The 16,879-nt window shown below is 37.2% G+C and overlaps 1 protein-coding gene across 50 annotated transcripts in view; it reads right to left on the bottom strand.

The window, feature by feature from the left end:
• Positions 1-13,501, bottom strand: part of TTN (titin) — a 313,395-nt gene extending 299,894 nt beyond the window's left edge. For all 50 annotated transcript variants that reach the window (XM_039339406.1, XM_039339428.1, XM_039339419.1 and 47 more), the window contains exons 1-10: positions 13,289-13,501; positions 11,193-11,296; positions 6,983-7,186; positions 6,001-6,288; positions 4,415-4,503; positions 4,078-4,322; positions 3,186-3,504; positions 2,438-2,581; positions 1,859-1,984; positions 723-860 (exon numbers count right to left, since the gene is read on the bottom strand). In XM_039339406.1, the coding sequence (XP_039195340.1) occupies positions 723-860; positions 1,859-1,984; positions 2,438-2,581; positions 3,186-3,504; positions 4,078-4,322; positions 4,415-4,503; positions 6,001-6,288; positions 6,983-7,186; positions 11,193-11,283 (1,644 nt within the window). In that variant the 5' untranslated portion in view covers positions 11,284-11,296; positions 13,289-13,501. The remainder of the gene's footprint in view (positions 1-722; positions 861-1,858; positions 1,985-2,437; positions 2,582-3,185; positions 3,505-4,077; positions 4,323-4,414; positions 4,504-6,000; positions 6,289-6,982; positions 7,187-11,192; positions 11,297-13,288) is intronic.
• Between the last annotated feature and the right edge of the window lie 3,378 nt (positions 13,502-16,879).

Here is a 16,879-nt window from a genome sequence, read left to right on the forward strand (position 1 = left end):
CCCCAAATTCTTTCTCAGTAGCCCCGTCTTGACTCCTAACTTTGTTATTTAAGTAAGTGATGTTACAGCACTTACCACCAGAGAAATAAAAGTTGGGCTGCATTTTCTTGAACAATGGCAATAGCACTTAGACTTATATACCACTTCATAGTGCTTTACAGCACTCTCTAAGCAGTCTACAGCGTCAGTGTCTTGCCCCCAATACAATCAGATTTGTTTGAACAAAGCAAAACCCCAGGAGTTACTAAGGAAATGGTTTGTTGCTGCGTAGTTTGTGTACAATTTTTGGAATATCCCACAATTTCAAAAGCATTTTTCCATTCAAAAATCTGTTTAAGAAAACTAGGATGCTATTGTTTCCTTCACCAACCTCTATAATTTTGAGGTTCTAAGATCAAAACTTCTCTTCACCTAGTAGGCCAATGTAATTAGTCCTATTTAATTTAGATAAAGGATTTAGAGAGACTTCTGTGAATGTCAGAAGTGACAAATATACTGCATATTGGGGATAAGTGGAAAACATCAAGCTAGAGGAATATCAGATAACTCAAATTTTTTATTACAATAATAGACAAGTATAAAGTTAGAGACATAATTTCCAAAGAGGAATTCTTCAAAGCAGTAATAAGCAAATCAAAGCAGAAATGAATGTATATTTAATAGTGCTAATAAATTTTGTAATTAAGAAAGAGGAAGGTTTGTTTCACAAGACTGATATTTACCTTTTCATGAGTAATGTGAATTTCTTCCTTTCTTGTAGGAATTTCTTCTCTAGCTCTTGAAATCAGTTCTTGTTCTTTAATTGTGTCAGCAGCTATTATTACCCTGGGCACAGGAACTTTCACTGGTTCTTTTCTTATCTAATTTTATGATAGAGAATAGAGAGTATTAATGATTGAATCTAAACAAACAACGACAACATTTCTCAAAATATATTACACATGAGATGACCATAATTAGCACAAGGGGAAAGTCTAGCATAGGATTCAAATAAATAAATTTCAGCAGCATAAAGACCCAGTTTGGTCTAATGGTTAAGGCACCAGACTAGAAATGGGAGACCATGAGTTACAGTCCCTTCTTGGGCTTGAACACTAGCTGGGTGACTTTGGGCCAGTCATTCTCCCTCAGCCCAACCCATCTCATAGGATTGTTGTTGTGCAGAAAACAGGAGGAAGAAGGTGTGTTGGATATATGGAACAGAACAGAATAGAATATTCTAGAATAGAATAGAACATTCTAGAATAGAATGGTATAGAATAGAATAGAACATTCTAGAATAGAATGGTATAGAATAGAATAAAACATTCTAGAACAAAACAGAATAGAATAGAATTCTTTATTGGCCAAGTGTGACTGGACACACAAGGAATTTGTCTCTGGTGCATAAGCTCTCAGTGTACACACAAACAACAAAGTGATCGGTCATAGATCATAATTCATGGTTACAATCATTAATCATAAGACACAAACTAAAAGTGATAAATCATAAGACACCAATTGGAGAAGGTAATAGGAAAGATGAGAAGAATAATAGTAATACAGTCTCACTACATGGGCCTAAGACAGTTTGGTGCAAATTAAGTACTCAGCAGAGTGATGGCATGGGGGAAAAACTATCTTTGAGTCTAGTTTTTTGGCATGCAATGCCCTATAGCAGCGTCTTGAGGGGAGAATAAACAAACAAACAAGCAAACAAATAAATATCATGGTTATTCAGCCTGTTAAGTTTTCATAGCAAGTGTGGCGAGAAAGAGGGGAATTCCCTTCTGTTCATTGATAATAAAGTATACCATGGAAATGAAGCTTGCTAATGAAATCAATTGGCTTTTTCTATGAGTAAATGGGTCCTATTTACCTTTTCCTCAGTGATCTGTATTTGTTCTTGTTTTGTAGTAACTGCTTCTCTAGTTCTCGATATCATTTCTTGCTCTCTGGCTTTTTCAGCAGTAGTAGTAATTACTATGGCAGCTTCTTTTTTAACCTGATATTTTAATGGCAAAAAGAAAGAAATGAAAAACAAGCTATAACATTTAATTTCATCAATCATCATATATAAAAAACATGCAATATATAAAAGCAAATGAGGGGAAATACAACTGGGGATAAAAGTTAGTTTAAACTGAGCAAAGGGAAAAAATAAACGAAGTTTCAGAAAAAAAGTCATACTGATAAATGCATTAGATGAATTAAGATATTTTTCATCAAGTTTATTTAATTGGTTCAGGGCCTGTTTTAAAATTGTTAGCCAACTCCTAACATTAACATCGGTGGATTTGTTGAACCTGCAAGTTTATTGGTTTTACTGTATCTTTATGACATGCTTGTCTGCAGTATTGGCCAATGTATTGTTTATTTTCTGCAACTGCCTGCACTGGCAGCATTAATGGAAAACAAGGGGAAAGCGTTATTTATTGTCACTTTGCTTTATATCTACCTGCTCCTGGACAGGCGGAATGTGTACTGCGGCCATGGCTGTCCTTTTAGCCATCTGCTCTACAGCACTTGGATGAGGTTCTCTCTCTCTGGCCATGTCAACAGCTGCAACGACGGTAGCAACAGCTGTTGTTTTGTCAACGTCCTGAGAGACACAAATGAGTGCCATGAAAAGACAGCTCATTGGAATACAATATCAGCAACATGAGAAATAGGTGCAAACACAAGCAACTGTTTTGCCAGATTGTTCTGTGACAAAATTATAGCACAACACAGTCTAAATTAGGGGTTGGCATACTGCAGCCCAGGGGCCAAATACTAGCCCGGTAACTGTTTATTATATGGCTCCTGAGCTAAGAATAGGCAGGCGGGTGGCAAATTGCTAGGCCCGAGCCTCAGCAAGATCCTGGAACAAAGGTGTAGAGCAAGGAGGCAGGGTCATGGTATACTGGACAATGGTGGTAGCCTATTAGTAGCCTCCTTGCTGGTAGGCCAGTGCCATATAAAGGCTGCCATGTTTCTTGGCCTGCAGATCTGTCAGGCAGACTTTGTGGAGGCAGAGGAGGGGAAGAAACTAGCCATTTATAAAAATATGTTTGCCAAACCCTGGCCTAAATAACTGGGCATATAAAAAAAAAGTAACAGGGGGCCTAATTTCTCCTAAGCAGACCTATTCTGTGGCAAAACCATATTACTTTGAGGAAAATGTCCTGCCCCTTGCACAGTATTTTTCTTTGAAAAGGTCTCACCTCTGTAGCAGCAGCAGCAGCACCAATTGCAAGGGTAGCCTCTGCTGCAGCAGCTCCGCAAATTGCAACCTGTTCATGCACTCCGTATCTCCCTTCCCATCTTTCTTCAGTCCTCATCTGGGTGGTGCTCATAGTTACTCTGGTATCTTTCATTCTGGTTTCCGAAGTAGCTACGAAGCCTTCCTGTTTCCAAGGAGGAAGCACATCAGCTCCCATTGCTGCTGTGGCCTGTGTTTTCCGGACCAAGATTGGTGATCTCACAGGTCTGATAGGTGACGTAGAGACTGAAAGCCTTGTAACTCCAGCAGGAGACACCGATCTGTTAACAAAAGAGAACTTATTTTGATGCTAGGGGAAGAACAGCTCACCAAAGTGACTGTGGGAAGGTGGAAAATTAGGCCACCAGTAACCCTCCAGAATACCCAATTCCATCAAAACATCTTTTCAATGGATATTCAGTTACATAACTGTAGATCAGAGGTCCCCAAACCTTTGGGCACCAGGGACCGGATTTGTGGAGAAAGGTTTTTCTACAGACTGGAGAGTGTGTGATTTTGTGTGCTGCCTGCATCCCATAGAAGAGGCTTTGCCTGTTTGTGTGGTTGTTGGCATGCCGCGGGCCGGTACTGCTCCACAGACTGGAGGTTGGGGACCCCTGTTGGGGACTCACTACAGGAGTATATAATAGCAGTGTTGGCCAGAAATATTTTGCTGCACTGCTTAAAGATCAATGTTTGCCTTGGGAAAGGCACAGTGTGATTCTCCAGTTGTTCTTGAATTTTAACTCCCATCAGCTACAGCAACTATAATTAATAATAATGAGAAATTCTAGGAACTGCTGGGCTTTTTCCTGATTTGGGCCAAAGCAGGATTTTACATGTGAGTAGTTTACCTGACTGGAGATGGTGTTGGAGCTCTCACATGGCGTACAGGAGATGGTGACTGTCTGATTGGGGATGGTGATTGCTGGCGTGCCATCTGTACTTTGGCTGCAATGATTGGTGGAGTAGGCGATTTAGAAGCAGGGTGAGGAATCATCCGTGGGGGTGCCTTATGGGGCAGCTGCTGCCCAGTGGCACTTTCTATAGTCATCTCAGCAGTTGCAAGTGTTCTGGCATCAAAGTGGGCTTCAATCTTCTGCAATGAAAGATCAATGAAAATCTAGTTAAAGCCCCAGCCTTTGAAATGGTAACCAAATGGTTGGTAACACACTTTGACAAATTACCAACCTTTTCAGTTCGGGTTTCTCGTGTTTGTGTAATCTGAGCAGTCGAAACAATCGTCTTTGTCTTTTTAGCAGGAACAGCTTCATCTTCGCCTTAGAGAAAAGAGAATGGGATTTATTAGAATTGGTTCTGGGAGGGGAGGAGAGAAGTATATACAATCTGTGATTCCAGTTATTTATGTGCAGATATATCCACAAATTTCCCAGCATTTTTGCTCAACTTGAAAGAGATGTTACCCTTTTATAGAAAAACAGCATAAGGAAAATAAATAAATAAATAAATAACTGAATAAGTTAATTCTCTCAGGCACAGATTAATAAAGAGATGAATTCATATCAAATTAGGCCTTTTCATATCAGCCAACAATATAATGCAGAATAGCCAAGTCTAAAATAGTCTATTTAGAAAGAAACACCACTACATTTTATAGGAAAAATGCCTATATAAGGGAGCTTAAGCAAAATTCTGGGAAGGTATTCTCTTATAAATATAAATATAAAACCAATGGAACCAATGAAAGCCAGCACAAATAGCCATCATCTTTTGCTCCTTATTGTTCTTCATATATACAGAGTAAACATTTAAGAGGGTCCGATAAGTTTGTTAATAAAAATTGCCCATTTTTAAATCAGGTTTTCTGGATACAGACAGCTTTGTAAAGTCAAATATTCCTATAAATTGTTTTTGGGATTTTAGCTAACTAACCACATGATTTTAGCCTTGGGAGCAGGTAGGGATATTGGGCACTGATGCACTTGTGTATTTGTTTTCTAGTTCAGTCCTTCCCAAATGACAGCTAAATGCATGGTTAGGGCCTAAATGATGTCTAGGAAAACACGAGGACCAAAATATTTGGCATCCTTGAACGTATTAAGCTAATGCTTGTTGAAAAAACCATCATAATAAAGTTCTCCCATAATGTCAACCCACAAAACATGATTTATTAATCCCATTAGCTGAATTCACATTTTGTCTCAGAAGTTACTTTGCCTTAAATAAATAAAGCCTTATTACTTAGTATGATATATAAATCTAACCTATATAATTTATCATGAGTTTTTCTTTTCTTTTACTGTGTGCATGTGGGATGAAGCTATTAAATGCAGTACTGTGAGGCCTGAATTTTTGCTCCTTCACGGGCCTGCAACTCCACTTGGTTTACATTTCAGTACATGTTTAAGCAACTTACTGTGAAACTATGACACCCAGAAAGAAAAACCCTGGAGTGAAAAACTGAGCTGTTGATTTACTGGATTTTAGATTAATACAATGTAAAACAATTACAAATATAGACACTGTGCCTCATGCTAGCAATAAGTTAGCCTACTTGTTTTTCTTGTATTAACAGGGAAAGAAAAGAAGTAGAACATTTGTTGCTGTTGCTTTCTGAAAACAATTACGCTGAAGTATTTTTGATCAGCTTGTGTCCAGGGTGAAATTTTACAACCACATTAAAACCACTTGAGAGAAATGGAATTGATTGATTTGTTGACAGAAGAACAATCATTGTGAAATTTGCTGCCCTGATGGTATAATCCTAAAGATTTTTGGGGGGGGAAACATTCTTGTTTGATTGTCCTAGTCTTTACCTTGAATGAGCAGTTCGGCTGTTGAAGTAGCTCGTCCCACGCTATTAGTGGCATTTACTGAATAGGTTCCAGAGTCTTCAGGGTAAGCTTCTGCAATTATTAAACTGTAGAGGTCTCCTTCATGTAAAATTTGAAAATCGGGGGAGCTTTGAATTTCTGCTCCATCCCGATAGAACTTCACCACAGGTGTAGGGATTCCAGTCACTCTCACGTCAAGTCGAACTTGACTTCCTTGTCGAGTAGTCATGCTCTGTAGTCGTTGTGAAAAGTTGGGTGGTGCTGTTTCAGCTGGGAGGAAGAGGAGGAGGAGACAAATGTATCAGCAAGAACAAACATAAGGAACATCATGAATCTCTATACTACTAAAATCTTTTTGTCTGTAACCTTTGACTTGGTGAAATAGTGCACCTTAGGGCAAAACCTTTTGAACCGAGATACCTTAAATAGGCTGACTTACAAAATGTAAGTGGACATCATTCGAAAAGAATGTTTTATGTTATAAAAATCATTTTGAGACGTGATACAAAACATCTTAAACATGTCTTATGGTCAGTTCCTGACATTCAACTCTGCTATACAGTTAAACATGGGCTTCTTTCAAGGCAGATACATTTCTGATATCTCCCTAATTTTTTTAGAACTTTTCAAGTATATTAGAAACTCTGCTTCTGTTGAAGGTAAGAAATCCAGTAAGGAAATATCTCTGAAATAATGAACCAAGAGTTGCAAACTGTGCCTCTGAAAATGGACAAAGGATTTCAATTTCCCATAACTCTTTGGAGCCATAAGTTGCCCATAATTCTGAAATGATGGGGCAGAAGCAAGGCTTTTTATGATCAAGTTGTAAAGACCCTTTCCTTTAAATAGCAACATAAAAATCAATATAAAGCAGAATGTGGACATATAGGTTTGATTGTTCTTAGAAGTACCTATAAGTCAGTCTTCATATTTACTATTTATGTTATAATACAACACAACCTACCAGTGACAAGTAGTTCTGCAGTACTTGTGGCTTGTCCAGATCCATTGGTGGCTTGTAGGGTATATCTTCCACTGATATCTGCGGTCACGGCGGGGATCACAAGTTTAGCGCGGCCATCGCTAAATGAGATCTGCACACCGGGCTGAGTTGCAGCAGAAATAACCTGGCCATCCCGATACCAGCTCACCTCAGGAACTGGGAAACCTTGAGAAGGAGAGTGAAGTACAGGTAAATGCTTAAAAGATCCCATTGGCATCAGTCCTAAAATACCACAGTTCTTCCTAGTGTATATGCTAGTTGCTAAAGGGCTGGATCAAGGGTTTCAGTAATTGAGATAGAATGAGAAATGGCTGGTCATGGGGAAAAAGTCTATGCTTACTGCAACCCAATCCCCCAAAATAGGATAAGGCTCAATTTATTTTATATTTGGTTGGTTATATTATCATTATTCTGTTGTTTTGCATATACACTGAGAGCTTATGCACTGGAGACAAATTCCTTGGTCAAATAAAGTTCTATTCTATTCTATTCTATTCTATTCTATTCTATTCTATTCTATTCTATTCTATTCTATTCTATTCTATTCTATTCTATTCTTCTGAAATATTCAGATCTGCTTTCTTTAGGATATAGTTTGCTGCTCCTTCCTCTAAATATCTGATACAAAGATGTATTTATATTCTTAAAGGATATTATCAAAGAAAGACTATATTTTAAATGCCTGATGCTTGAGAAGGAAAGACATGTAGGTGCAATGATAAAAAATACACTTTTTGTGATTTAGGAAGTCAAATTTCAAGAAATAAAAATGTTCATAGAGTTTTGGTGCATTACAATAACCAAGCACTGAATCATTGTCAGACCTGTCCAATATAATGAGTAACTTGGGGGGAAAAGAGATTTATAACATCTTGTAATATGAGTTAGTGTTGCCATAAGATTGCAGTGATTGAAAGGTTGGATTGAAAAGCAAAACAAAAGAGACTCAGTACTATTTCACACATCATGCTAAACTGTACTTTTGTTTGCTTTTGGTAATGATGTATGGGCCTAATTATTATGTCTTAGAATTATGTACAAATGCAATCATAATTTCAGAAATGGAAGTTCTCACTATAATGTAAGGCAAACATTACTTTAGTTGTCTATTAAGTTTACTGTCCTATGAAGCCCAGGGAATGTGGTAGAGGGAGTTTACTCTGAAAGATGCAAGGAGGAGTATGGAGTATGGTTGGAGGCAAAATCTCAACGGTAGCAATAGGGTATTTCTAAGTGTTTAAGTCCATATATCTTAAAGATGTCAAGGTTGAGAAACATTCTGGTCTTCAGGCTCTTTAAGATGGGGCCATGAACCAAATAAAGAAGGAAACAACTTAAAATCTTTCCTGTCAGATTGCAATCTCATAATCAGTTCCATACTTCTATATTCAATGATTTCCCTTGCTAATGTTATCTTCTCTCAGAATGGGAATAAAGAGTTGTCAAGAAACAGCAATCAGTGGAGAGAGACACTACTTGGAAACCATGATTACTATGAGAATGTGAGGGCATTGATACGTATCTGATGCAAAGTTCTGCAGAATTTATCAATGTTTCAGAAAAAAAGGAATAAATAGAACAAAATATTATGTTTAGAGGATTTATAGAAAGGATAGAGGGCTGCCTTTTATTTGTTTAATAATAGAAACAGATTATATTTTTCCTATGAAATCTTCTGTGTAGGGGTGTGTTAGTATTAATTTATATAATTAATTAATTAAATTAATATTAATTTAAATCCTTTGTCTATTAGGTAAATACTGTCATTTTCTAGCAGTACACAATTATAAAATGTACACAAACAATAGTATGACTAATTTCAGTGGCAGGTTCCAGCACATTTTAGGGTCTATAATATCATATATTTGTATGTTTAAAAAATTGCTTTTCAATAATCTAATCCCAAAATTCTGTATCAACATGAAAAGAAAATTTACATAAAAAATACAGTTGGAGCATATAACATAAAGATATTTTAAGTCACACCATTTCAATCAATTAAAACTTTCAGACATCTGCTTTAATAACCTCAAATATTCACGATCATAACAGATACGGGGGTCCTTACAAATGTTTTAAATACAAAACTACTCAAATAATATAGAAAAGCATAAGGATCTGGTTTAAACATCAGCGGTGCATACATGAAGAGTGTCTATGTACGTGTGTGTGTATGTATGTGTGTGTGTGTATGTGTGAGTGCACAAACACATTCACACACACATATGCACGCATGCATACACAACTCATGCACTTTCTCTATTTAATAGTTGTTGATCCTTCAGCTGATCTGAATTATAATTATGGACATCATTCAGTTGGGAGAAAAGTATCTGGTCAAAAAGGTGACTTAGAAGTATGCAAAATTGCAGAAAGACTTCGCATCTTGAAGTACATACAAGTCCTGTCTTAAGAATTTGAGAAGCCTAGACACATGTCTATTTCTCCCCTATTAAATAGCCATTTTCCTACTTAATTCCCACAACACCCTATATTTTCTTTTCCTGACAGAGAAATCAAAGAAGAAACATCAAAAGTTGGGAAGTAAATCCCAAACACTGAAATAACTTTTGGAATTTTAAGTGATCATCATATTTTTGATAATGAATATGAAAGCTTTGATTGGCAAATATTGATTCAAATTATCATTTCAAATTCTGAACTAATCTTTGGATAAAACCTGGGCAATTGATTCTTTTTTAAAAATGTATCTTTTGAAGTTAGTGGTAGACTAAATTGCTCCTGCAACTGTAGCAAGTGGAGCATGGCTAACGAGTATTATTCTTTCTCTGATATCTTATAATTTCCAGCTCAGAATAAATAATTGAAGTTAATATGATTCAGAGGAAGAAGCCAAACAGCTGGGATTTCAAGAGACCTAGAGACCTTTTTAGAGGAAGTGAGCCCTGCCTTGATTGTTCAAACCTATTACTTAAATTCTGCTCATTGTTTACTATAACATTACAGCAGCCTGATTAATATGCATATTGTTTTTTCCTGCTTGGTGAAAATAGATATATTGTCAGCATATAATCCAAACATGCATATGATATAATGTTGGTGTGTGTTCTGAATCAGGCAATACAGTATTTTCATACTTTATTCAAATCCTATAATATGATTCTTAATTTAGAAATATGTGGGCTGCTATAAAGCACAGCATGATCTCATTGGCCTGGAAATAATTGCTCCACATCTAAAATACTTATGCTACCAAAGGCATCACAATCAGAGCTATTTTTTAATTGATGCATATTGGTGCAATATGAAAGAGGTAGGACTTTTATGCCACAACTATTATAGCTTATTGCTGCTATTCTGACATAAGCTGGAAAACATTACAGACAGCATATAGATTTAAGGCCTGATCCATTTCAAAACTTAACGCTAGCTTAAAATATAAGAGATTCATGAAATGAACTCCTAATGGAACATGATCAACATTATTGCTGTGATCCATAAGCTCATCTTGATATATAAGAACACCCAGTGTTTCCACTTGGCATCCATCAGAGTTGCCATATTGGGCTATAAAGTTTTAGAGGACCACTAGCTGGGAAAAGAATCTGTATTTCCATGCTTCCACCTATTGGCCATTTGGATTTTGTGGTCTGGATATGCTAATTTTAGTCTTAGAAAATAAAACCTGTGACTGTAGCCCAATGATTTATTTTCAAAATACAAAGGGGGGGGGAATTGAGGCAAATGTTAAGTGGGGAGTAGGGAATAACTGCAACAATCTGACTTCTCGTAAATTGATGTTTTGAGCATGACCATGCCCAAAGTGGGGCCATTTTGTAGTCATTTTCTTTTGAGTGTCCATAATATGCTGTCAAAGTGAAAAATGCATCTATTGACTCCAGACTCCCTGACCTAGCCTGATGTGCTGGTGATTTTCCAGTCTTCAACTTGATACAGAAGAGATAATTGATCTCTTCTCCTCATGAGACCTATTACCTGTCTAATATACAACTGATGAAGCTTCCAGGATAGGAAGTGAAATGTCTTGTTTTTCCTCAAAAAATCAGCCCAGTTGCCTTTTCAAAATAAAAACAACTTTTGATACAACTATGACCTGGATAAATGAGAGAAAAGCTGCCCTCTTAACCATTTTGGGAGACATCAGCCACAAGAAAGAAAACAATAACCAAAAAAACACATGGACGCTCACCACTAATATGAGCCTCAAAGGTTGCGGCACTACCCTCCAGTGCCACAACACTTTGTAACGGCTGCGTAAATGTTGGCGCTTTGCTTGTCATTTTTACAGGCACTCTGGAAAAAAGATAGACATAAAAATAGAAGGTGAGAAAACAATTTGTGGAAAACAACAGGCATAAAAAGCAACATAAATATGAGGTCTTATAGAAGGATTGTTCTACTTAGATTAGATCTGCGGCTCTTGAATGGTTTACTTTTGTTAATGTGGCATTTATTGAAATTTATATCATTAAATTATTTTTCTTTATTGCCCATCTACTGATTAATACAATCATAACAAATTGTCAACAATTCAAACATACATCGAACAGAATAGCTGTGCCAATAAAGAGCTTACTTTTTAATGTTGAATTTGCCATACTTTTATATATAACCATTTCTTAATCCCTTCTTAATGGGAATTGAACAAAAAAAATCTTTATAACCCAAAATTGTTTGAAAATTTAATTTATTTTACTTTCCTATTAAATAAAAACACAGAAAAATGATATATTTTTTTGCTAAAAGAAATTATTTGAAAAGTTTCTCTTAATGTGAAAAATGGTTTTGGTAAAAGGCCATTACAGAGAAGAGAAGAGAAAAGAAGAGAAGAGAAGAGAAAATAAAAAAGAAAAGAAAAGAAAAAGAGAATGCAAAAATATAAGCAGGGCAGTTGAATTTAGGATAGAAGGAGAGAAGGCCAAGTTTGAAATGTGAGCTTGGCTATAAGATAACAACTGACATTGATGGTTTGAACAACTGCAGGAAGGTACAAAATCTGTAAAACTATATTTTGTCCAGTATAATATTTGTTGCTCTAACACTCTGTCCCCACTCTCTTGTAAACCACAAAAAGATATATATCTAAACAAGAATAACTGATTTTATTGCAAAATATTTCTTAATATGGATGCCCAACAGTGTCAAATCAATTTATTCTGTTATATTAACTGAGTACTAAGTGTTAACTTGATATTTATTATGATTTATCATACAGGATTGGACAGAGTCACGGGGGAGGGGGGTTACAACAGCCAAAAATAGAATTCCAGTAATGTCAGTGATTTATGTGAGGCCTATTTTTCTTGGCCATTTAAAAAAAAAATTGCTATAGTTTTAAGTTTGGAACAATCATAGAATAAGATGAATATGTAGATAGATGGAGAGAGAGAATAGAACAGAACATGTCAATATATTGCCTTATTAAACATAATATACTCAATTTAGTCATTCCTCTTTTTAAAGTTACTGGCTCCAAATTTTGTACTGAAATGTTCTACACAAATGTATTTCAGTTACGTTAGGCCAGTCTCTATATATTATCTATTTTCCCAAATTAATTGTAGCCATATATTCCAGTTAAAAAACAACAACCATACATCATCCCTTCTAAGCTGTTGGATGAGTTCACTATTGTGTATATTTCAGTCTTCTTTTTTTTTCCAACTTCCACAAAAGATGAGGAAAATCTCCTATTATTCAGTTGTGATCTTATATGGCTTTTGTATCACTAGCATTTCAAAGGTATGTCTCTGAAATGTCACATTCCCAAAATAACCATTCCAGGTTTGAGTGACAGGAGGCAAGTGGTCCAGAGCTGCGATGTAATGGATATGGCAGCAGCTGATTCCCTTAAAAAGTCATCGGTGCCTAGCCTTGGCTATGTGGCTTTATCAGAGCTATTCTGGGAACGTCTTGGTTTCTCTGTAAGTAATATAACCTTCAACACTCTTTTGGAAGGATTAAACGTTAACCCAACCTTTGAAATAACTTTTCACCCACAAGCACATTTTAAGAAATGATCACTACCAACTGCAAAGACCTAAGAGTTCATAAACACCAGGCATTCATGGGAAAAGTGCATTCCCCAAAAATAAATCTACAAAGAGCTACAGACTTTTCTCCCTCTTCCCCCCCATCCCATTCCAGCCTGCCTGACCCCACACCAATGCATCTCCTCAAATGCATCCCCTGCAAGCAGGGCTGTATTTAAAATAATTAAAGAAAGCGCCCCAGAGCTTACTTGACAGAGAGAACTCACTCAATTCTTACAGGCATGCTACTAACCTGATTTCACAGGAGTGCCTAAGTGGAGCGGGCTAAGCCCAAACGGATGTTTCTGGAGCGACGTCCTTATCCAGAGGATGATGTTAAACAATCCCAACATGAGAATGGTTGAGCCTCTAGCTCTCAAAAACAAAACTACACAGTCGAAACAGTGTAGTTTTGTTTTCTTTGCAATCCCTACACCCGAGGCGAGGCTGGGAATGCACGACTGCTCAGAAGGGCAAACATGGTGGTTTGGCTTTTTATACTCCAGATCTGCTGACAGGTCTGCCTGTGTCACTTCAACATCACTTCTCATTGGCTTTTCGAAAGGAAGGCCTTGGGAGAAGAGGGGGAAGGGTTCACTTGGAGCAATAAGACCACCTGTTTGTCTGATTGACACATCTAATTTTGGCTATGCTGAAGACAGAGCAACGGGCCTATTCAGAAACTCTAGTTGGGAAGGGAGGCAATCATTGTACCAGATGCTCATAAGCAATTCAGGTCTTTAGTATAATCCTTCAAAAGAATAAAAGAATAGGGAAATGGAGATAGAAATATCAACACTTAAACAAGAAAAAACCATCCGTAATCACCATACAATCGACCCTGTTACTGCCACTCAACCAGTCACATGGTGAGGAAAAAATTGCTATCAAATGCCATTGCCCAATACCCTTGTTCATGCCATCTGGCCTTTGTTATTGTGGTAGGATATACAGTTTCCTCCAAGCGAGGTCCTTGTGCTTGTTTAACACCCAACATATCGCTGGAATGACTTGACTATAGTCTAAATTGGAACAGATGATTTTGTTGAATAATCTGAAGTGACACCAATAACCCCAGGCCTACATATATTAACAAATATATTAGCTTAGCCTAAACATATTAACTCATAACAGTACTGGCTGAGGAAGGGGAGCAGGCTATAAGCAGTTCCCTGCTTCAAATAGTATCAAAGTAAAGGCAAAGATATGAATCTGAAACTAGCAGAGGACCATGGAAGACCTATTCAGTTCATTCTTCTTACTGCTGAATAAAATCCTCCAGCCTTGCATCAAAAGCGGTAGAAAGGGGACAATGCCCCCCTGGATCCAGAGCAGTTGGTACTCACTCATACAACATGTCGAGCAAAGATATTTCCATGGTTTCATAAGGCCACTGCATCTAGAAATCTTATATTCTTAGTTCTTACATTTAGTTTAAACACCTTCACTTTGATTTGGTAGCCCAGTTATCCAATATTGACATAAAATGTTTAAACGATGAGCTGAATAAGTCAAAAGAGGAACCCATAATGGGATTGTTTCCTTAAAGGAAGGCCCAAAGCTAATAACTGTTGCTCCAAAAGGCAGGTATTCTGACAGCAAACCTCTTTCTCAAGTTTCTAAGTGCATGCAGGAAGGCAGACGGCCAGACTGTTTTCCATACTTCTACTGTTTGCAAGTTTACATAAAGTTTGCCTGTGTGTGTGTGTGTGTGTGTGTGTGTGTGTAGATATGCACATATACCTTTGCTATAATATAAACAGAATTCTTACTACCGGTCAGTCTTTGAAGTACAACTCCAACTGAACCCCAAATTTTGGTTGCTAAGTGAGACATTTGTTAAGTGAATTTTGCCCCATTTTATGATCCTTCTTGCCACAGTTGTTAAGTGAATCATTGCAGTTGTTAAATTAGTAACACGGTTGTTAAGTGAATCTGGTTTTCCCATTGACTTCAGTGGTCTGAAAGTTGCAAGAAGTGATCCCATGACCCTAGGACACTGCAACGGTCATAAATGTGAGTCAGTTCCCAATCCATCCTAATTTTGATCACTTGACCATGGGGATGCTGCAAAGGTTGTAAGTGTGAAAACAGGTCATAAGTCACTTTTTTCAGTGCTGTTGTAATATCGAATGGTAACTAAATGAACTGTTCTAAGTCAAGGATTACCTGTATTATTTAAACACAATATATGTACCAATAATAATAATAATAGGCGCCTTGGGTGCAATCCCAAAACAACTGGAGCACTACTTGAACACCATTGGCATTGACAAATTTGCCATTAATCAATTGCAAAAGGCGGTCTTAATAGGAACTGCTTCCATCTTGCGACGATACCTGTAATACCATCAAACATCCACATCTGCCTATCCCAGGTTCTTGGTAAGGACTCGATAGATAGACAAAATGCCAAATCCAGTCTGAACATCTGGCTGACTGTGCGATGATCAATAATAATAATAATAATAATAATAATGTACTCTGAGGAAGATGAGAGCTATGCCAGAGGTTCAACCATACTGGACAGGTCTCATCAGAGGAGTCAGACAAAGAGTGTCTCTCCCATAAAAAATATGGTGAGACGTAAATTTCAGAATGCCATACCGGCTCGGACATCGCCCGGGTTAACAAGGTCCGCGCTAGATATTGGAGTTCCTGGATATCTGGTGAAAAATGGGTTACAGGACTCAGGACTGGTGGCTGAGCAACCAGGGCCAGCAGCTGCAGAAATACTGGAAGAAAAGGTGTTTACCCGTCGCAGATACACAGTGATGGAAAACAAAGAAATAATGATCTGTTACTACAGATCAAGTCCAACAAGAAGAGGATATCTAAAACGAATGCACCAGTTCTGGAAAGAACAACATCCAGAATCAGAAATAACAGAACAGAGACTAGCATATCAACGCCGATTTATAACACGAAATAAAATATTCACAGAAACAGAATTGGACGAACTGCAAAGGTTTACCCAGGGCAAAGAAATCAATCAGCTTACATAAACAAAAAGAAAAGTAAGTAATTCAGAATGTAGAGGCAAACCAGGGGAGTTGGCAGTGAAGGAATCCAGCAGAGATATACAACTGTTCTCATTTGGAAACCAGGCACCTCTTCCTCAGGAAGAACAAAACCCTCTAACTAAAGAAATAAAGAATTGAAACAAAGAATAACTGAGCATCTAGAACAGCACAAAAACAACAGAATAAGGCTACCTGCATTGAAGCTTGTTCCAAAGAAACAGCTAGCACAAGCATTAAAAGATGCAAATATTGCAATATCAAGTATAAGCACCAAATCATTGCAAGAAACAAACCACTTAATGTACAGCACAGCTGCAGTTATAACAGAATACCTGGGTTCAAAATCAACAAAGAAGAAAAACAAACAAACAGAGTGCCACCAGAACAAATGGAAGGTTAACTCTAGAGAAATAAGATCAGCACGGTGGGAGATAGATTACATGCATAGCAAGCTAGAACAGATAGAAAGAAGAGGAAGGCTTAAGAACAAGAAGCCCAAAGAAAACCTAATCAGAAATACACTTAGAAACAAGAAGATCACAAGGAAGCACTGGAAATATAAAGCAACATAACAGCTATAGCCAGGAAAATCAGTAGATATGAAGCTGCGAATTGCAAACTATAGAGAAGAAGCCCTCCATTTCATCAATCAGGAAACGTTTCTACAATCCATCAATGAGAACTGCAAAGAACAGTCATATACCTGACAAGGAAGAAACAGTGCAGTTCTGGAAGCAGATATGGGATAACCCAAAGAAATACAACAAGGATGCGGATTGGTTAAAAGAGGTTGATGCAAATAAAACAGAAGTTGAAATGAA

Source organism: Crotalus tigris, unplaced genomic scaffold, assembly GCF_016545835.1.
Source record: "Crotalus tigris isolate CLP2741 ecotype Arizona unplaced genomic scaffold, ASM1654583v1 scf7180000017733.2605024, whole genome shotgun sequence".
NCBI classification, from domain to species: Eukaryota; Metazoa; Chordata; class Lepidosauria; order Squamata; family Viperidae; genus Crotalus; species Crotalus tigris.